This window comes from Watersipora subatra, chromosome 2 (genome assembly GCF_963576615.1).
Source record: "Watersipora subatra chromosome 2, tzWatSuba1.1, whole genome shotgun sequence".
In the NCBI taxonomy this organism is placed as follows: Eukaryota; Metazoa; Bryozoa; class Gymnolaemata; order Cheilostomatida; family Watersiporidae; genus Watersipora; species Watersipora subatra.
The window spans coordinates 3,156,195-3,178,203 of record NC_088709.1 but is presented as its reverse complement, the minus strand read 5'-3'; the positions used below and the strand labels follow the sequence as shown (position 1 = coordinate 3,178,203).

Below are 22,009 nucleotides of genomic sequence, written 5' to 3'. Positions count from 1 at the left end.
ACTTGAATATAATGTTTTGGTGAAAATATTGGGAGCTTGAAGTAGTACGTTTTGATAAAACGTACTACATGTATTTTAAGCACCCCCAAAGAAAATTATGTAGCATACCTCGCCTTTTGTAGACCGTTACTGGAATAAGCATGGGAAGCTTGGATCGATACAGGGTAAAGCACATCTGTATGCTTAAAAGAATTCTGTCATAGGCTATCAGGTTTATTGGAAATGCAAAGGAGAGCGATTTCTCAGTAACGGTAGCAAAAGAAGGGCGAAATCTAGATTTGCAAAAAGACAGGAGAACTAGTGTCCGTAAAAACATGCTTTTCGAAATTCTTGAAAATATTGGTAAGTTCCCAAGTCTAAATGATTCATATGCATACCTGCCAACTCTCACCCATTGGGCGTGAGACTCACGCAATCACCCCCAGAAAAAAAATGAAAATGCGTGAGATTTTTGCCCCAATTTTCACAATTTTATATATACTATCATTGATACATCAATTGCCCTAAAACCAAATCTCAAGCATTGCCCCACCCTTGGGTTGGCAGGCCTGTTCATATGACCAATGATATACAGCCCCCCATTTTAAAATTTGTAAAAGTTGTAGTATATGCTTAAAGTATAATATAATTTACCCGAACAACGGCTTTTTTTACTAGTTTTTGATTAATATTTTGCCACCCCTAATATAAAATGACAGTTTTTCATCGTTCTCACATTGTTTTACCTTGCCAATAAGATGGGACAGCAGGCAAAGCTGTGCAGTGTAGTTTTCATACTCAAAATCTAAATACAAAACCGAATTTGAGCTATTTTACGATTGTGACTATTAATATCACGAATGCTTGCGAATGGCAACTGACTGATCATAATGGTGACAATATTGGGATACTATATTTATTTGACAACGCAGTGAATTCAACAGATAAGTGAAATAACCACTATAGTTCATAATATTTGTAAATTTACAAGGGGCTTTATTCAGCATATTTGTTTGTTCGATTTCATCCCAACAGAGCTCCATCATTAAACCCACCCATATGAGAGCCGTCAGCTATCCTTGGGGGCTGTATATCATTGATATGACCAAGCTATTGAAACCGTTACCAATATATAAAAAAAAATTGGTATAAAAGCCTTTACATGTAACACCGAGCATTACCTTTCCAGTTTCTTGCCACGCGCCACTAGGGAAATTAAATTAGATTACTACCATCTTTGGAAGTTCTGCATACTAGGAAACTTAAATTAGATTACCATCTTTGGAAATTCTGCATACTGCTTTTTTATGCCTTTCATGTTCCTACTAGACTTAACTAATTTTGTACTGTTTCATTGTAGAAAATAGTATATATAGCAGAAATGTTTGTAGTAGAAGTTTATAGTGCTATATTATAGCAGAAAATGTTTTTCCCTATCCATGGGTACAGAAGACATTTTAGTAAAAAAAAAGGAAATTACAGACCTTCAAAGAGATCCTCCCCTTCTCCATCAAAAGAAGGTTGAATGAAAAAGGATGAGCAGAGAATGATTAATGCTTTTAAATTATGAGAACATAGTTTTTCTAAGAAAATGAGATATACTTGCTTTTTATTTACGCTTGCAGCTCGTACCGCGTGGAGCATAGAACACTTTAATAACACTGATGGTGTAAAGGGAAGTGCCTCAATGGCATATGATTTGAGGCAGCAATACAGCATGCCGCTGAGGTTATTATTAATTGTTTGTTGACCCAATCTTCATATCTTTAATACTGCGTAGAAGTAAGCTGTAATAATATATGTACATGGTTGGGGTGCATATATGGAAGTTGGCTTACCCCTTGTAGCTGAATGGGTGGTCTTAGTTGTGCTGTTGCTGTCTTTAAGCAGATCATCATAATCTGAGGGAAAGGTGTTACATCTATCTTCATAAGAGAGTATTCTCATCAGTAAGGCTATTCGGTGTTATTTACATCTATCATTTGGTGTTGACAATTTTAGTTTAGCTTGCACTTCTCTCAGACTATGATCGCTTTTAATGTTTTTGATGAAGCGAACATGTTTGTTTTGCACTGATTCTAGCATTCAGCAGTTTTGTCTGCAGGGTCCCATAGAGTGTTTCCATACTCAAAAGTAGGTCTGTATAGATTGGCGTATGCGAACAGCTTGTTCTTGTCAGGTTCTTTTGTGGAGAGAGTATTTAATACAGCCTATAACCCAATAACATGATGCATATGAAAGAGCCATTAAAGCCAATAAAGGAAGGTTGTTAATCATAGGATGGTTCATTTTTCTTTTGTTTTAATAAAGGACGATCAGTAAGAAAGGTCTGACTAGTAAACCGACTCTTACAAGTTATACAAATGTTCTAAAAGGTTCCTCCCCCTCCGAAACTAGAATTAACTTATGTTTTTGCTGTCACTAACCGCCTGAAAAGATAGAAATGTATGGTAGTATCAATACTGACTTGTAAAAAGATATGTGGATTGTTGGGCAGCTAGTTAGTATGCCTCATGTGCTATTCTAGATAGTTGGTGTTGTAAAGATTGTGTGCTCAACCCGTTGAGTTACCCGAACTAATAATAGCTAAACGAACTACTATATCTGATACAATGTGTACTACATATTAAGTATAGCGTGTGGTAGTTTACAATGGTTGTCAGTCTGCTCACTACATGACTAATTGTTACAAAGCAAAGCAGATATTGTACATGAAGCGCATAATTTGTTTCGCACTTCATTAACAAAATGAGGGCTTATATTATGACAAAACTAATATTTTTTTATTTGTATCTACAGCATGTACAATCCTACATATTTGTAGTAATGACTATATCTGGAATTGTTATAGGTTTTGATTTTATTTTAAAGTAGTCCCCAACATGTTTGATTTTAACACCTATTTGTGCATTGATTTGATAGACAAATTAAATTTTTGTATTCGATAGTTGGATAAAGACGTAAAACTACAGATAAAACTACAACTGAGTATTTTATAGGCCTTAGTAAAGGTTCTAAGGAATTCATTTTATTTGCTGTGTAATACAGTAAAACCTCCACTTGGAAAATAATTTTTTCGAGAACCTGTTTTGTAAGTAGGAAATCTCATACGTAGGAATGAATTTTTACCATATATAGTCATACTTTCACTTACGAGTGCCCCAACATACGAGGAACTTGAGATACGAGCCAGCTTTTAAGCAATTTTTAGCACTAACATACGAGCCATGTTTGAGATACAAGCACGCGCGTCAGTGGCCAAGCATGTCGAAGGTGTCTTATGAGAACAGCATCACTCAGTATTTTTCAACCCCACAGGTTATACTATATATATGTGTTTTTTGTGCGCGTTTTTCAGTGAAGAATTATGTGAATTCTGCGTGGACCGAAAGCCAACCGGTACAATGAAGGAAAATGCAAGGAAAAAGCGAACGATAACAATTGATATTAAACATGAAATTATGAAAAAATATGCGAAATGTGTATGCGTGATTGATCTAGCTCAGCAATATGACAGAAATACATCCATAATATGCACAATTATCAAACAGAAGGATTATATTAAGGGCAATAAGTTTGCAAAAGGAGACTGCTCAGGCTTTGGATAGAAGACAAAAACTTGGCCGGTGACAGCGTGACTGAAACGATACTATGTGAAAAGGCCGGTGCTATCTATCAAGACTATAAAAAATAGACAGTTAATAAGTTTAATAATCACATTTCCTTGCATTATTTTGTATTTGTTGCTCTTTGAAAGCATGTGGTAAGTTAGGACAATAACTAACATGTTTTTTCTGAGACAACATCTTGTTTTAAGTGTTTTTGCTTACGCTTTTTTAGAGTATGGAAACCAATCAATATGTATTTAATTGTTCTACAGTGCACCCTCAGGATACGATGTTGATCCGTTCTAGGGTTGGCATCGTATGGTGAAAAATTCTTATATAAGGTGTAGGGACTATTGTAATTATACAATGCAAACATCCTCTTGTGAAAATCGTCAAAATTTAATAAAAATTTGTACATATTGAAAATTAGAAACAAAATAGTATCTTAACTCTAGTTACCTACAATAACTGTATTGTATTTAGTGTATTCTAAGGTTATCATCTGCAATAAAATGCAACATTGTAATGTGTGTACCAAATGCAGTACGTACGGTAAGGAGTTCTTACCTTTAAGACGTTCTTATAACATAAAGTTTGAATTCACTTCAAATAAGTTTAGCTTACTAAACTCACACCTAAACTTAAGTTTTAGTATGGATTTTTCAACTATTTCACAGAGTTTCAACTTTTTATCACGAAAAATTTATTCTTTATGAGTTTCTGCCTTCACTTTCACTCTAAGATTTAGCGTATCTGGTTAAAGCCTTTTCCACCCTAATTCAACAAGAAAGGCCGAGCGGTGCGGTTATGGAAAGCGGCCTCCCGCACACTTGGCCATCGAAAGGAAAAATGAAATTTTATTCACTATACACTATACAGGACATACATACCTCTGGAGTAACGTGACTTGAGCTGGTTTATGTAGCGAGTAGAGCAGAGAGAAGGCAAAGACGTATCAATGCTAATTATGTTATTGTACACTTGAAAATAAATTTAATACATAATGAAATGGAATTTTTTTAGGAGGCTAAAAGAAGTTGTCTAGTCTTGTCCAATTTTTCGACTGGTTTTAAAAAAGGTTTATCACTTTTGGGTCCTGGAAAGCAGAAATGGCCAGGAAGACACAGTTTTCCTGATCATGCAGAGTGCTTTAAAAAACAAGCTAACTTGGTGCAATGTAGAGCATAGCCTACTTGATCACTTATTGAGGATGTTTGCTGGTGCACTGTAAATGCTGGTGCAATGCAGAAACTTGCTAGTTAGCTAACGCTTGTAAAATAATCCAGAGAAGGTTGTACAGTAGTTTGCCAAATTTGAAATGTGCACAAGAATCAATGTAACCATACATACAGATGTTTGTACGTATTTATACCCTAAAGGGCAGGGCTTTAGCAAGTTCTAGAAAGTATTGCGGATGCGTCAACTATCTTGAGTAGTTATATATGAGTTACATACATGTACGATGATTCGTATTTACGTAGTAGAAAACAGGCCTGCCTGCAAAAACATGATTAAACAAGAAAATAAATCAAAATGAAATAAATCATAAAATGAAATGAATAAAACATGAAAAACGCGCCACACAAAAAAGTAAATAATGATATACATTATACATTCAATGTACAGTATTGTTTTTATATACTAGTCCACATTAGTAAATTAAACACTTGAAATTTTTCTGCCGATGTAGGTTTTTACGTCACTTCTACTTCCTTGCCACCACTAAGTAGTTGCTCCTCTTAAATGCTGATTCCGTGCATGGCTTCCAATTCCTTCAAGTCGTCAGTCGTAAGCTCCTTGTGCTAATTTAAATGGATTTCTTGTTTTCAATAATGATTGCACTTGTCAATTGGGTGCGACCATGTTCCCTGGCAATATTAACAATTAGCAGTGTTACCCGTTCTTACCCGAATATTGAAAATCAGCTTATAAACAATGAGAGTTGCCTGCCACTTGCTATTAGCCTGGCAGATTGCCAATGAAAATTTTTCGTAAGCTAGCTAATGATAATTATCTACTTATGCAATCACCCTGTGTGGTATGCAAAGCCGTTGCGTATGTGCTCCCATATATCGGCTTATATCAGCAAGCTATCAACTCATTTTCTGTGGCCTATTGGGTAGGGCGTCAGACTGGTGAACGGTAGGGTTTGATATTAAATCTTCGGTATGGATACTTTATTCCAAGATTTTAATAGCTATAGCCAGAATGCATACATAGGGACATACCTTGAGAAATATATATATATAGATACAGGTGTTTTCTTCCTATTTATTTATGACCTCCAACTTTGTTGTCACGAAAATCATTTTTTCTTCGTCATTTAACGTAGGTATCGGTCTCAGATTCCATAGCTAGTGATCTAAATATAGATACTTCTAGTTATACACGTATGCTGAATAAAAGTTTATAGTAAATATGAGTATAATGCTAAAAATGATAATTTGCTCTCGCTCTACTTTTCACAAAATTTCTCATGTGGAATGCTGACCTGAGAGAAGTCGGTCATCGTGTCTCTTCTAAGTGTTGTGAAAATGTTTTCGGTGAACCACATTTCGGCGTGTTTGTTATTTCGACGTACATTATATGCACACTGACTGCTAAATTTGAACTCGAGCGAAAATTTTCTTGAATTCATACGGTGAAATAAAATTTTTATGATGAGGTGAAAATCTCACCGTGTTCAACTTCGGAAGGTGAAAAAATCGTATATCAGGGTAATCGTATCCTGAGGGTGCACTGTATATATGAATAAATTGTGCCAGCATCTGAGTAAATTGACATATGAACTCAGTCCCAGAATGCATTAAACTCGTAAGTTAAAGTATGACTACCGTAAAATCGCTAATTGAACGCATTGGTGCTCTATTTTTTAACTCTTCCTCTATAGTGGCAGTCAATAGGAGGTGGGGGTTCAAATAGAGGCTGGCGTTATATTGTTCAAATGGGACGTCAGAATTTTGGAGAGATAAATTTTGTCCTTTTATGGGTGAAGCGAATGTCGGCTATATTTTGCAGTGTCTTTCTGGTGGAGCGTCATTAACCTTTTGGCTGCAATAAACCTGCTAACTTACCTCCGACTTGTCAAAGATATCTTAATAAATATGCATGGAGAAACAGAGAAATATCTCTACTGGTTGATATCAAGATTGAGATTCCTTGCAATTGACCTGCAATGATATTATAGTCTGTGTCCTGTTTTGCAGTTTGTTGGTGCTTTTAATTTTTGTTTAATTTTAAATTTAAAGGCATTTATATTTTATATCTATACTAGCGGAATGCCCAGTGTTTCACAGGTATTAAAAATCGCCTAATAAACAGTGACAGGTTTCATAAGCAGCTCATTGTGCCGGAGATTCTCCCGCGCATTGCGTCACTGGTAATGCTGTAGCCTGTCAAATACAAAAATATATCCGGATAACCATTTACCGATAGGCTTTTACGGATAAATACCGATCATATCAAACCGGCCGCGGATAACTATCACCGAAAATGATTGGTTTTCCGGATACCGATAATCCCTCTGTGTCAGTAAGAGCGGATAACTCCTTACCGGCCCAACACTAACACACACCAAATAAGATTTATATATATAGATTTACCAATGTTGCATAAAAGCTCATTGTACTCATTGATGTTTGCTGCAGTTTGCAGCCAAAACTAGCTTTTTATTTGCAATAGAAGGGAAGTTACAAGCGTCGATCAATTGTAAGATCAGATTACCACAATGACGCTATCAAATAATATGCTTCAAATCTGAAAATCTGTAACTTTTATAATGATAATCTACCAAATGCTACAAGTATATATTCGTGAACCAGTGACATACATGAACTATACTTATATTACATGCTCAAACAAAAATTAATGTTTTCATCGTTTGCTCAGATAACTGCATTCTAATTTATGCTTCCGATGGAACAAACATTTTCTGGTTGTCCAATGCCATCCACAATGTCTTCTGACCTCAACTCCTCTTTTGCACTGCTGAACTACTCGATACTGCCGTCCAAACAATTTTTAGCCGAGCAATACTTTGTACGAATGTAAAAGTTTTTCTCACTAAACGCAACCTTTAGCCTAAAACTAGTCGTTTGTCTATCATCGTAAATGTAAACCGTTTTTTATACATGTATTTCGAAATATTAAGGAGCTGCTAAACAAGGAACTGCTATTAGCCTGAGACAGTTATTAATTATTTCTATGATGTTGCTTACAAAGATTTAACGAAAAAAAGCGAAAGGCTTTGGAGTTTGACAACGAAGGAATAGATTGTTATTGATGTAAATGATTCATTATTAATATGAGTTTGTGGACACTTTGCTACTGATCACTTGATATTATTGGTTCTTAAAGATCAGAGATTCTCAAAGTGGCAGTCAAATGGGGGAAGTGGCATTCAAGTAGAGAGTGGCGCTTTCTTTTTCAACCTTTCTCTCATAGTGGCGGTCAAATATAGAGGTGGTGTTCAAATAGAGGTGGTGTTCAAATAGAGGTGGTGTTCAAATAGAGGTTTTACGTTAAATGCGTTAATCCTTTTCAAGCCCTCACAGAACTCAGACATAATATTTATATAATGACTAGCTGTGCCACCCGGCGTTGCTCGGGTAATAAAAAAGTCTTTGAACAAAAAATTGATTTGTATTTAACATATATAACAACATTTCCCATTCTAACTTTCAAATTACATATCATGAGAGAAGTGTTTTGTGTAGTTGAAATAAATTAAGAGAAAAATAAAAACAACTGTAAAGGTTTTAAAACTTTGTTAAACAACTGTAACTTTCAAGCTGTTAGCCAGGCACATTGCCAATGAAAAATTCTAGTAAGCTGCTTAATAAGCTAGGCTTCTAATGGCGGTAAGCCATGACTTTACGTCTGCATTGTTGTCCAGCTAAAACTATTTTAATAATTGCTATAGCCGGACAATCAATCCTACAAACATACGACAAACTTTGAGAAATTTATATATGTAGATTAAAACGTGTAACAAATGCCTGTTAGAATCACAGTAACTTGCTGCATAATAAATAGAGAAAGTACCCATGAACAAAAAGAATGAAGAAGAAACAAATAAAAACTATGAATGGTATTAGCTTGTTTATATTTGACTTTGACCGACTCGGCTAAGTAGAACCTGCGATGAGTGAGAGGATGGTGGCCAAAAAAAGGTGAAAAACAGTTGACAGCTGTAGTGACAATTTTCCTCATTCCCTTGCCAACTAGCATCTGTATAACCAACTGCAATCTCATCAGCCTTACAGAAAGTTATTATGTAATCTATGTCACTTGTGAGATACCTTCTCTTGTGAAATGAGCCTAGATGGATTAAGTGTTAAACATAAACAGCACTCTCATACAAGGAGGGGTATAGCAAACTGGGTTCTTTTACGGTTGCGTTGAATCTTCACTGGCTGTCATCAATTCTGTTTGATTGGCTTTATGTTGTATTTTCACAGCAATCACAAATATCGTAACAGCTGTTAAGACTACTTTCTATTGAAGTCACGAACCAATTTGGTGATTCAGTGTTATAAAGCCAAAACACATTTAAAACTGCAGCAACCATAAACTTAGTTGTGACACTAATTGTTCCAGTATAAATGAAATTACAAGTTACAAGAAATTCCATATAACGTCAACCGGAAAGTTGATGCAAGTTCTCAAATTTGAATTGAATAATGAGAGTCCCATAGTTAGACTTATAAGTATCGTTTTCTCTCTTGCTGCTCTCAAGAGAGAAAATGATGTTTATGTTATATGGAATTTACGTTATAAAAGTAGTAAAATACATGTAAATCACCTAATCCGCTTCAACATCTTTGCAAACTCACCTCTATGGCCATGCAGAAAAAAAACTTGACTTTACTTTTAATTTGTGAGCTGTACTGTAACCGCAGTGTTATTGGTTTGTATTGGCAACTTTTCTTCTTATTATCGTCAATATCACTGGTTTTATAGACTATAGATCGGGTAATTTTACAAGAAGTTGATAGGGACTGCACATTTTTGATGTTCATTTGTAACGATATGCTCATTCTTCTTAAACAGTTTATTCTGCAAAGTAAAACTAATAACAAATATTTTATGTCTACAAAAAAACAAAGCAACAAAATATTTTTACTACAAAAGGCAATTCGACTTGTTTGCCGTTTATTTGTATCCAGGGTTCAAGGTTAGAATAAAAAATAACTCTCGACGATACTACAACTCTTGACATTCAGATTGGTAAACCGACGCTGTAACACCTGTACCAATCGATCGCCTTTGTATTTCTGAACAATTGCGCAGCTATCCTATTTGCCTTTTGTCGACACATTTAACGATATATAACGCCCAACTAGAATGTCACGAAAGTTATATATAATAAATGCAACGCTATACGCACAAATTTTTTTCTTTCGCAAGTGCAGCGAGATAAACTAACATTCAAATCGAATTTGAAAACTCGCCCGACTTGACACTTCACGTTATATGGAATTGTTTACGTAGTACAAAGCAATAACTTTATATAAATTTTTTACGTTATCTGGAATTTATGTTATATATAGGTATATGTTATAGTTGCGTCTACTGTATTGTTCAGGTGGCTTGAAAGTACATAATTCACATGCAAATCTTAAGGCAAATCTTAACCTAAATTTGGCATCAAACATATTAAGCAAATATATTACTTATAGCTTCTGTTTTTGCAGAATATCGGTCAGATTGCATTTCCACAAGACATTCATGCTGAAGTCAGCATTAGCCTTTTAATATCTTAGCATAACAAATTGTCTCCTTACATCAGAGAAATACTATGGTAAAGCTTTCTTCTTTCGAGGAGCTTAGTTGTATTTGAGTTCTGTGTGGTCTTTTTAACCAGATCTTTTCTTGATACGAAACAGATACTTTATAATCTTTATTAGAGATTGTAAGAGAACTCGAGTAGCCTTTTCAGTCTATTACTCGCTCACCAGTTTTATAGTCCTTCTTAATTAAAACATCGTTGTGTTCGGCTCGAAGGGGTCATGAGAGTTGTTTCGACGTGTGGTGCGTTCGGCCAACTGTGCTATGGTTTGGCATGGGGATCGGGCTGTCTTTGGTGGCCAACCTTGTGTCTCGATGTTTTTACTTTCAGTAATTATCCTCCATCCAAGCCAGGGTTGGCATTTTTCTCGGGAAAAACTGTTTTTCCCAGGGCAGCGGGAAAAACTGGTAAAAACCGGGAAATATAACGCCAAAATTTTTAACCAAATATTTTGCTAAAAAATGAAAAATTGGACTAAAAAATTAGTTGTGTGGCTCCATATTTATATCAATCAATAGCAATGGAAGTAAAATAGTGTTTAAAAGTGGGAAAAATTATCAAAAATCAACACCCAAAATACAGGCCAGCATTAAATAACGATGAGCCTTTTGCAGTCCAATAATAAAACTGTTTTGACGTGTATTGTTTAGCACTTTTTCCTTAGTGCAGACCAAGCTGCGCAACAGGCTTGGAGTGGAGAAAGCGCCCAAACTGGTAGCTTGATACCAAAACCTAAAAACAATTTCTTTAGGGTACGATTCGGCCGAATACGAAAATTAACTTTTCTTAGACAATCATTTCTCAATACTCTAATCTGTTTGTTCAGTTCACTGGTCTTGACTACTTGGCATTATTTTCATGTGTTTTCGTTTTTCAATTATTTTTTAATTGTTGTATTGTGCTTACTGTCATGTTTCACGCGTATCAATTTTGCTTTTTATTCAATATTAATATTTAATATATGTCAATAAACGAATATTATCTTGTGATCTGGTCTTTTCATTCTATATTTAGGAAATAAACCAATTATAAAGGTTATGCGCTTTTTTAGCCTGTTTACTGTTAAAGAGCCATAAAGAAGCTCTATGACAACTAATGGTATAAGTGTATTGTTATTCTCTGCTTAAGCATTAGTCAACTTGTCAAAAAAGAGGTTTTTTAGTTTTTCCCAATTTTTACCACTCTTGTACAAAAATGAGTTTTTCCCAGGGCGGTATAAACCGGCAGTAATAACCGCCATGGGAAATACTATGCCAACCCTGATCCAAGCTTGGCATTATGGTTTTTGAATTCCAACGAGCAACACGCAGCTGATGATTAATAGACAATTTTTCTGATCAGAATATTTTGTCATTTCTGTTAATTTCTTTCATTGGACTATTTGAATAAGTTCTGTGAGTGTTTTTGTCACCAGTGTTTTATTTTTCTTAAAATAATTATTTTTTATATTGCAGTGAAAGCAGTCGTTGTAAATCTGTTGGTCAATTGTAGATTTCATGGTTTCTGTGTTGATTCAATACGACAGCAATGAGTCATTCCCCAAATCAATGATTTGATTCTACCTTTAGATACTCACAAGCTTCAAACCTAGCCCAAACCGCTAAAGAGATCATGGCTAGTGACGATATCAGTGTCGCCCGACCGTACCTTACTAACTCAACATCATCATATGAAAATGAGTATCCTCTAGCAGCCGAGTTTAAAGAGGCGATTGAGTTTGTCATCTCTCGTTGTTTTCAGTACCTTTCGTAAGTTATCTTCTCTTTTGTCTCATATTATAACATTCATGTGTAAGTTATGCTCGCACTTAATGCTGTAGAGACCAAAGTAATGCACAGTTGAATTGATATCTCTAAAAAAAGAAAAGCATCGAAGGAGTTTGTCGTTTTAGCTATTTTATTGTAAATCCATGTAGACTGAAGAATTTTCAAAAGGCGTTTGCAGACGTGGAAAATGAAGAGTTGTTGAAAGATCTACATGAGAAGATGATATCATCTCTGCACAAATTTATGACAGTAAGGAGATGTGTAGTCTCTACAGTCATCTTACAGTCATCTTACAGTCATCTTACAGTCATTGCAGTGCCAATATAGCCTAGCGGTTGGTGTTTACACTAGATTAGCTCTAATCTTCTGTAATTAGTACAAGTCTGGGAGCTGGTTGACTGGATAGATTTATCATTTGATGAAGAATGTAGCTATTAGCTCTCCAGACCTGTCTACCATGTACATGATGTATTACTAGCATGTTATTTTTATATTACTATTGACTTTTTAGCTTTAAATCAAAAATTTTAGTTTTTCGGTTTCCTTGGCAGGCATTAGGCGTACAGTCGATCTCTGTTATGCATATATAGTAACGAAACCGGTGTTTGTATGCAGGATAAGGTAGCTGAGGTGCTGGATGACACACAAATCATCAGCTCTTTAAATGAACTGTATGTTCTCACCCAAGAACGACCTCTGACATTCAAGGACATGTGGTAGGTAGGCCTTTATCGTTACTAACTGGCATTGCTTTCATTAGGTTTTTTATATGTGTACTAGTTTAATGTTAAGCATAATTAATTTTTAACTTCAAACGTAACATTCTGGCACTTGATACATCTGAACTCTCTTTTTATCTGTAGAGATTGCCCAAAAAGAGAATGTAAATAATGCTATTTGTTGTAATTACTGTAAAACCTCTTTTTGAACGCCACCTTTATTTGAACGCCACCTGTATTTGAATGCCACCTTTATTTGAACGCCACCTTTATTTGAATGCCAATTTTATTTGGACGCCACCTCTATTTAACCGCCGCCTTCATTTGACTGCCACTATAGGAGAAGGCTTAAAAAATAGGTTGCCACCATTTAATTGACCGCCACATTTATTTGACCGCCACCTTTATTTGACCACCACTTTCACATTCTTTGATCTGTATGAATCCATAATAGCGAGGGATCATTAGAAAAGTGTCCACAAAATCGTATTAATAAAGACTTGGTTACATCATTAACAATAAATTCTTTCGTGATTGCTATTCGTATCGAAGCCCGTTTTACAACTGCAAAGCTTACGGTTTTTTATTTTAAACTTTAAAACCAACGCCATAGAAATGATTAATAACTGTATCCGGTTAATAGCAGTTCCTTGTTTAACGTGGTCTTGATACTTCGACGTATGTGAAAATAATTTACAATTACAATGGAATCTGTACTACTATTTTCAGGCTATAAAATTGTGCTTAGCGCGCCTGCGCCTAAAAGTTCATCATTGTTTTCGCGAAATTTTCCAAATAGCAACACGTAAAAGTTTTGCTCTGCTAAAAAATGTTTGGACACTAGTATCGATTAGTTTAGCAGTGCAGAAAATGAGTTGAGGTCAGCAAACACTGTTAAAGGTATTGAATTAATAGGTAGGAATTGAATCAGAATGCAACTGGCCGAGCAAATGATGCAGATATTTTTGTTTCACAATTTTACTTTTTCTCTGCAGCTGTTATAAATATGATTTGTTTATAGCACTGGTTCTTGAATAATTATTTGTAGCATTTGATAGATTATCATTATATAACTTATAAATTTGCTTATTTAAAGAATTATTTGATAGTATCCTTGCGGTTATCTTAACCCGACTTACAATGGATTGACCCTCGTAACTCCTCTTCTATTTTACACATAAAAAGCCAGTTCTGGCTGCAAACTGTAGCAAAGACATCAATAAGTGCAACGAACTTTTCGCAACATTGTTAAACATAGTTAGAAAATGAAAATATGCCTTCAAATTTAGAGTGAAATAAAAAATTGAAAGTTTCAACAATTTCCAATGCAGGCTCATTGCAGGAGCATCGTAGGTTAATTGCAAGCAATAGATATCAACTGGTAGAGGTATTTCTCAGCTTCCCAATGTACATTTATTTAGAGATCTACAAGTTGGAGGTAAATTATCAGATTTATAGTATCCAGAAGGGTTAATGTCGCTCCTCTCGAAGGAGAGTGCAAAATATAGGCGACATTCGCTTCGCCCGTAAAAGAGTTAAAAATGTCTTGCCAAATATCTGAAAAGCTATTAGAAAAATACAACACCACCGCTACAACATTTGACCGCCACTATAGGGGAAAGGTAGAAAAATAGAGCGTTATGGCGTCATGTCGTTCAAATAGAGGTTTTGTGGTATGTTGTATATAATTGAACACATATAAAGTGTACCTAAAATAGCAATGATATATATTCATGTATAAAAATGTGTTTTTCAAAAGTGCGTTTAAAAATTGAGATTATTTGTTTGCCTGCATTTTTCATGGCTGCACCTTAGTACCAATATGGTTAACAGGAAATGACCGGCCTTTTATGTCAATTAAGAATTTGTTATTTCAAAAGAAAAATCTTCGCTCATGGTTACTCATAAAAGGGTAAGTAATCTATCGTAGTTTGGAAAAATGAAGCTTTATGTGTAAAGGTTATAGCTCAGTGAGACCTGCTAACCTTATAAGGTCCACCATCATTGAACAAACATCCTTTAGCAAAACACCCGAAAGGACTTCAAAAAGATGGCTTACGGCTTCAGCAATGCTATATATGTATATGTAAAATATATGTATCAAATAAAAAATATTTCATGCATATATTTTATATACATTTATAAAAATAATATACAAATAACTACATATACAGTCAAACATGGATAACTCGTCCACGGATAGCTCGAACACATGGTTAATTCGAACATTTCCTTTGGTCCGTTCCCACGTAATGATAAATTGCTATAGATAACTCGAACTCAACACTGTTAATTCGAACTGTTTTTTTGCCCAACGGTACCGAAACGGTTGTTATCGCTTTAGAAAATCACTTTATTCAAAGCCATAGAGGTAAACTTCATCTTTTCGTAATTCATAAGCGTCGTTATTACCACCATCGGCAAAATATTTTTGTCAACGACTTTTCTAAAAGTTTGGTGAAATTTGATTTATACTGCGATACGATGAATAGCACGGGCTAGCCGGGTCACGCGCGCAAGGATTTTCGCCACGCACATACAAAACAAAAACAACATGCGATTTTTGTTTTGTATGTGTGTGGCGAAAATCCTTGAGTGCGTGACCCGGCTAGCCCGTGATGAATAGTTTTCCGACGTTGATTCCATGTTGAATCAACGTCGGAATGTTGAATGTTTAAAACGTCTTAAAAAATGTTGTAATTAAACGTATACGTTGTCGGAGCTACAAAAAACTATTCATCGTTTGACCTAAACACAGAATACGTGTGTACATTCAATAAGTATCTATTAAAAAAGCGTGAGTGATATAGAATGTACCGTAAAACCTCGTAAAACTTCTAATTGAACTGCCTCGGAGTGTTGCTCTTAACGAATCCCAGGTAAAGTAAGGTAATCTGCATAAACTTCAAGAAAAAACGGCAAAATTGATCGTGGGTAAAACCCCAAAAGAAGAAAATGTCTTTTCTTTTGAGCATTTCAACAACGATCAAGTTTTGCCAATGTCAATCTGAAAAACGTCCTGGCAATAACATCACCTCAAACAACAAACCAATCTCAAGTGATAGAAAAATCTCTATACTTTTTCATGAAAACGTTTTAAACTTTACATTAGAAGCATTTAATTTGAAACAAGCCATTTGTGCTTTTGATTTATATTATAGTTTGTATATGTACATGTATCTACTAATAAATAAGTAAATATATGGACTTGTGACAGTGCTCTGATAACTTGAACGTTCTGATAATTTGAACACTTGCTCGGTCCCTTGAAGTTCGAGTTATCCATGTTTGACTGTATATATAAATAATATATCAAATTAATAGATAAAGTATATCAAAATGATACTGATATGTCAAAGTTTTTAAACAGCAAAATACAACATTGCAGAAAATTTATCATTTATTGACTTTGTATTGGCACTATTCACGATACTCCAGAGCCTGCTTGCATATATGCCATCTCATCTTCTATCATATTCCTGAACCAGTGATAGTAAGGGTGTAGGAATGAGAGAGAAGATAACTCTACTTGAATTGGTTTGGTCAATCAGGTCTGTTGTGTTTTCTTTGGTTGAAATTAATGATCTAGTGAAATATACTTAAACTATAGTTCTATTAGTCCTAAGGACTAATAGAACTATAGAGTGTAAACCAGAATATTTAATGGTTTAATGAAATGTTTAATTAACAAATAGGATTATCTACAATATTTCATAAACAATTAGACTGTATTAGTGGCTTTCGTATATCTGGTACAAGTGAGAATATTTTTGTCTATATAGAAATAGTTGTTTGCTTGCTCGAAAGTGAATCTTCTATGAAACTAGCTTGCTTTGAAAACAAGCAAAAACGAATTACGATTTTTAATGGAGATAATCAACTATTTCAGCCAACCACAGATGTGTCAGACTGTCAGTTTGATCTTTACCGATGTAGATCAATACGTTCGTTTCTAAACGATGTATCGAGAACATGTCAATGAGCCGTAGGCAATGCGTTGGCTTTGGAAAAGATGCATTTGATTTGCCTGTGTAGTCTTTAGAAGCCAACACAAAATCTTCAAGTATTGGAATAGATATGCTTGTCTCAGTTGCTCAGTTATATGATGGCTAAAAGCGGTGCACCACACCCCACGATTGGACCCCTAATTTATTAGGAGCAGTGGCTGCTTTCAAGTTAGAGAATTAAGATAGACATACAGAATAAAACTTACTAGGAACTTTTATAATATTAGTAACTATGGGGAAGCATCAACTGCGGGTTGTTGCTATTAGCTGACTCTAAGAGTTATAGGCAGCTATTGCAGTGGTACATAACATATAGTATGTTATGTACCACTATTGCAGCGGTACATAACATATAATATGTTATGTACCGCTATTGCAGCGGTACATAACATATAGTATGTTATGTACCGCTATTGCAGCGGTACATAACATATAGTATGTTATGTACCGCTATTGCAGCGGTACATAGTATGTTATTAAAATTGGCAATTGTAATTCAGAGAAATGTGCCTTACAGCAGTCTACTGGGACCTATGCTAGTGTTCGTCAACGGTAGTGCCAAACAGTTGATTACACATAGTTTTACGTTAAAATCACTCCTGACTTAGAGCAATGTTGTCTGTCCTGTACGAATTTTAAGAAAGAAACTTGACTGCTATCACACCTCGAACAATCATGTATTTGGTCTGTCCACAGTAGCCTTAGTCTGTCCCCTGTAGCCTTAGTCTGTCCCCTGTAGCCTTAGTCTGTCCACTGTAGCCTTAGTCTGTCCATTGTAGCCTTAGTCTGTCCACTGTAGCCTTAGTCTGTCCACTGTAGCTTTAGTCTGTCCACTGTAGCCTTAGTCTGTCCATTGTAGCCTTAGTCTGTCCACTGTAGCCTTAGTCTGTCCACTGTAGCCTTAGTCTGTCCCCTGTAGCCTTAGTCTGTCCACTGTAGCCTTAGTCTGTCCACTGTAGCCTTAGTCTGTCCATTGTAGCCTTAGTCTGTCCACTGTAGCCTTAGTCTGTCCACTGTAGCTTTAGTCTGTCCACTGTAGCCTTAGTCTGTCCATTGTAGCCTTAGTCTGTCCACTGTAGCCTTAGTCTGTCCACTGTAGCCTTAGTTTTATTCCTTTATCATCAGATGTTGTTTTCAGTGCGTACTAGACTACTAGTGCATCAGGCCGAGTGATAACGTATACTGTAGTATTAGCCCTTCAGGTTATTTTACAGTAGATCGACTAGAAACATCTGAAGAAGTTGTGTTCTCTTTTCAGGCGACCTAGTGGTGACCCTTCAATAGATCTTGAAGCTCATATTCAAGCCGCGATTGGCCAATACCATAAAACATTCAGTGAGATGCTCGCTGACCTGCTGCTCGTGAATAGCAGGAAGAGGGCGTTGATAGCCAGTGCTGAGTCAGAAATACTCGCGCTTCAAGGCGACATAGCCCAAATCACAAAGAAACTGAAGGTCAGACTGACCTTTAGCCTTCTTACTTCCACCAGATTTTAAAAACTTTGAAAGTTAATAGGGAACTGTAATGAAGGATGTCGGTCACTTTCGTATTCCCGAGGGTAGTTTATCGATTTAGGAGAAAAGGGAGGCTTGAGTTTTTGGGAGTGTTTATGGCAACGTATTTGTCAGACCAATCCGGGGCAATATTAGTAATTCCTTCGTACATGTATCATCTCCCAGTGATTCCACATAGCTATTACACCATTGTCATTTTCACTCGAAAGAAATGCAAGGTTCTAGTAGCAGTTTTAAGTTGCCTATTTGCAAGAGCAGTACAGTTATGTACACATATATATATATGTGTTTACTAGAAGCGTCACTCTAGAACAGGGGTTCTTAACCAGTGGGAAATTTGAGGTGGGAAATTCTCAAACTTCAGATTGAGAATATTGATTACGCGCATTTCAAGGATATAGCTGTTGTACTGTATTTTCACCACATACATGGTGCAGACACATGCTTTCATTGTGGGTACAACAGTATTAATACAGAAACCAAGCCTCGTGATGTATCAAGCAGCTTATTGGATAGTTAAATTACTCTATTGTTGTGTTTATCTTGAACTTCATTTTTCCATAAATAAAAAGTATATCATGATAAACTATCCATAAAATATGATTTCTATCACAGTTCAATTAATAATTGATTCATTTTGACTGTATGGCAAAATGCTATTTGAGAAGCCTTCTCCTGCAATCTGAGAGTGGCAAAAATACCACAATTTTTTGCTGTTAGAGAAGGGGAAATGTCGAAGTGTGGTTTGTCAAAGTGAGAAATACACTTAAAAATGTTAAGAACCACTGCTTTAGAATATCTTCAACTTACAATAATCCTTTTACATATTCTGATCTCTGTCGACACCAAATTCAGATCTGCCACCTTGGCCTGCCTTTTGTACGATGCAATCAAATGCTGCCGGCGATGCCTCTCTGCTGCCACTTGTGGAGTACTTCAGAGTATAGGGAAAAATAAATACATGAGCTGCTTTCTTGTTTCTCGCGCAGATAAAAGTGCAATTAGTGCAGTAGGAGATTCTGCATGCGCTGTTGCCACAGTATTGAAACAATTGATTCGAAAAAAAGCTAAAAAAACAAATAGTGATAAACTTCACTGTCTTTCAGGCTTTGACAACAGTCAGAATTTTAGGTAAGTTGCAAGACATTGATTTATTCTTAAAGGTTGACTTGTAACAAAATTCGCATTAAAATTATTTGGTATCAAAAAGTTCACCGAGTCTTACTCTGCTGTGTAGTAGGTGCAAAATATGTGGAAATGTGATTTTTGAATTTTGATTTGATTTTTGCATTTTTGAACTTTTAAGTGCTTGCAATCACATTTCCACATATTTTTCACCTTCAACACAGTAGAGTAAGACATGGTGAACCTTTTGATACCAAATAACTGTAATGTAAATGCAATAACTTGTTGCAAGTCAACCTTTAATGTAAATTTTGGTCATCACAGGTAGATAGATGTGTCTCAGTTTGTTCTTATGTGTGAAGACATACACATTTGATAATACAAATATATACAAATATTACATATTACATACAAATACATTTGATATTTGATTATCAATCAAAATGACAACAATAACTCATAAATTTCAATAGGTTTTCCTAATTAGTGGTGCAGCCAAGGTATCTAGTCTGAGCTCCTCCAACTTTTTCTTGTAACGGAAGCATGTCTTAAACTTTGGTAAGGTGATGAGCATTTCTGAGCTTCTATAAGACCAATGCGGTGAATACACTGGCATTTGTAACTACTGTTTCAACCCATGTTTGCAGCTTTCATAGCTTCAATACAACTGGCATGTGCATCAGCAGCGCATATGTGTATCGGCAGCGTACATGTGTATCGGCAGCGTACATGTGTATCGGCAGAGTACATGTGTATCGGCAGCATACATTTGTATCGGCAGCGTACATGTGTATCGGCAGTGTACATGTGTATCGGCAGCATACTTGTGTATCGGCAGCGTACAAATGTATTGGCAGCATACATGTGTATCGGCGGCGTACATGTGTATCGGCACCGTACATGTGTATCGGCAGCGTACACATGTATCGGCAGCGTACATGTGTATCGACAGCGTACATGTGTATCGGCAGCGTACTTGTGTATTGGCAGCGTACTTCTGTATCGGCAGCGTACATGTGTATCGGCAGCGTACTTGTGTATCGGCAGCGTATATGTGTATCGGCAGCGTACATGTGTATCGGCAGCATACATGTGTATCGGCGGCGTACTTGTGTATCGGCGGCGTACATGTGTATCGGCAGCATACTTGTGTATCGCAGCGTACAAATGTATCGGCGGCGTACATGTGTATCGGCGGCGTACTTGTGTATCGGCGGCGTACTTGTGTATCGGCGGCGTACATGTGTATCGGCAGCGTACTTGTGTATCGGCAGCGCACATGTGTATCGGCAGCGTACAATTTCTACAAGAGACAACTTATTTTAAATACTATATTGCCAAAATGAGTGGTTGTATTTGTTTCCAAAATTAGTAATCAAAAACGAAGGCAAAAATTGTCGTGCCATGTATCTGGTTTAATTTTTCTTATTGCTATGAAATGAGTCACACAATCAATGTGAAATTTGTAACGTGAAATCTCCAAGTGTTTCTGATTTTGCTTCAACCAATCAAAAGCGTTTCAGCAATGTTTGTGATCAACCTCTCTGAATGATAAGTTACCCTTATCCGGCTATCGTTTTTTACAAGCTCTTCTGATTTCGAAGTTTCGCAGTAAGTATAAGGTCTAGGAACAATTTTGTTCGAGTTAGCTTAGAAATAGCCCAAGTCAATGTTTTTATATTGTACAAACTTAAAAGACCTTCCCACTCTACGCTTCAAGTAATACAAAAGAGCATTGATCACACAACTCCTACGATCTTACTCATAACTCGTCTTAGTACTTAATGGAAACATGTTTTCTGTAGTGCCAAATGATAAAGCTACTATGATGACAAGTGACAAGGTTTCAGTGCTCACTACGATGTACATGGCTAACATGTACATCATAGTGAGCATAGCTGTTTGTTCTTATAGCCAATAATCTCTTGCATTTTAGGGGCGATTTAGAAATTATTTCTCTAAACCCTTTTATTATTTTTATGGAATGGAAGGATTTAGTAAAGCTAATTATTTATATATCATTAGAAAAGAAACTGCTGAATAAAATGTAATTTCCAGTGTAAAGAAGTACCAATTCTCAAGTTATAAAAGATTAAATAGGGCCGTGTCAACTTTTAAAAATTTTTTGAAAATCAGTTCCAACTTTAAAGAGTTGATACTTGTTATTTCATCTGGTTGTCTATTTTATTTTCAGGCAATTGAGTTGGCGAACCACAAGCTGTCAATACAACAAAACCGACCTGCTGACTAGTTCTGGATTTAAGAGAGATTTTATCTATGAATTGATGATGCACTCATATTATTATTATTATGTTAGAGCAAATAGTGTAATAGGTTAGACAAATTAACGGATGCGCAATGTTGACTGACTAATTGCCAGTGTAATAAGTTAATGGTTATGTATGCTTGCCTTGGTCTATAAATTAGATATCAATATAAAATGACTATTGCATATATAAATCAACTATATCAATCAAATATTTGGTGCTTTTTATTTACGT

At 35.8% G+C, this 22,009-nt stretch overlaps 1 protein-coding gene across 1 annotated transcript; it reads left to right on the top strand.

Annotated features, from left to right (window-relative positions):
- The first annotated feature begins 11,949 nt into the window (after positions 1-11,949).
- LOC137388663 (uncharacterized) lies at positions 11,950-21,955 on the top strand. The gene is made up of 5 exons (XM_068075128.1): positions 11,950-12,125; positions 12,293-12,392; positions 12,759-12,859; positions 18,128-18,323; positions 21,703-21,955. Exons 1-5 carry the CDS (start codon positions 11,989-11,991, stop codon positions 21,757-21,759), a joined length of 591 nt encoding a protein of 196 aa, XP_067931229.1. The 5' UTR covers positions 11,950-11,988; the 3' UTR covers positions 21,760-21,955.
- Positions 21,956-22,009: the final 54 nt, after the last annotated feature.

Excerpts from the sequence above, each read along its gene's own strand:
- LOC137388663 (XM_068075128.1), top strand. The coding sequence starts at position 11,989 with ATGGCTAGTGACGATATCAGTGTCGCCCGACCGTACCTTACTAACTCA. Across the intron at positions 12,393-12,758 it reads CTCTGCACAAATTTATGACA|GATAAGGTAGCTGAGGTGCT; the intron begins GTAAGGAGATGT and ends GTTTGTATGCAG. Across the intron at positions 18,324-21,702 it reads AAATCACAAAGAAACTGAAG|GCAATTGAGTTGGCGAACCA; the intron begins GTCAGACTGACC and ends TTTTATTTTCAG.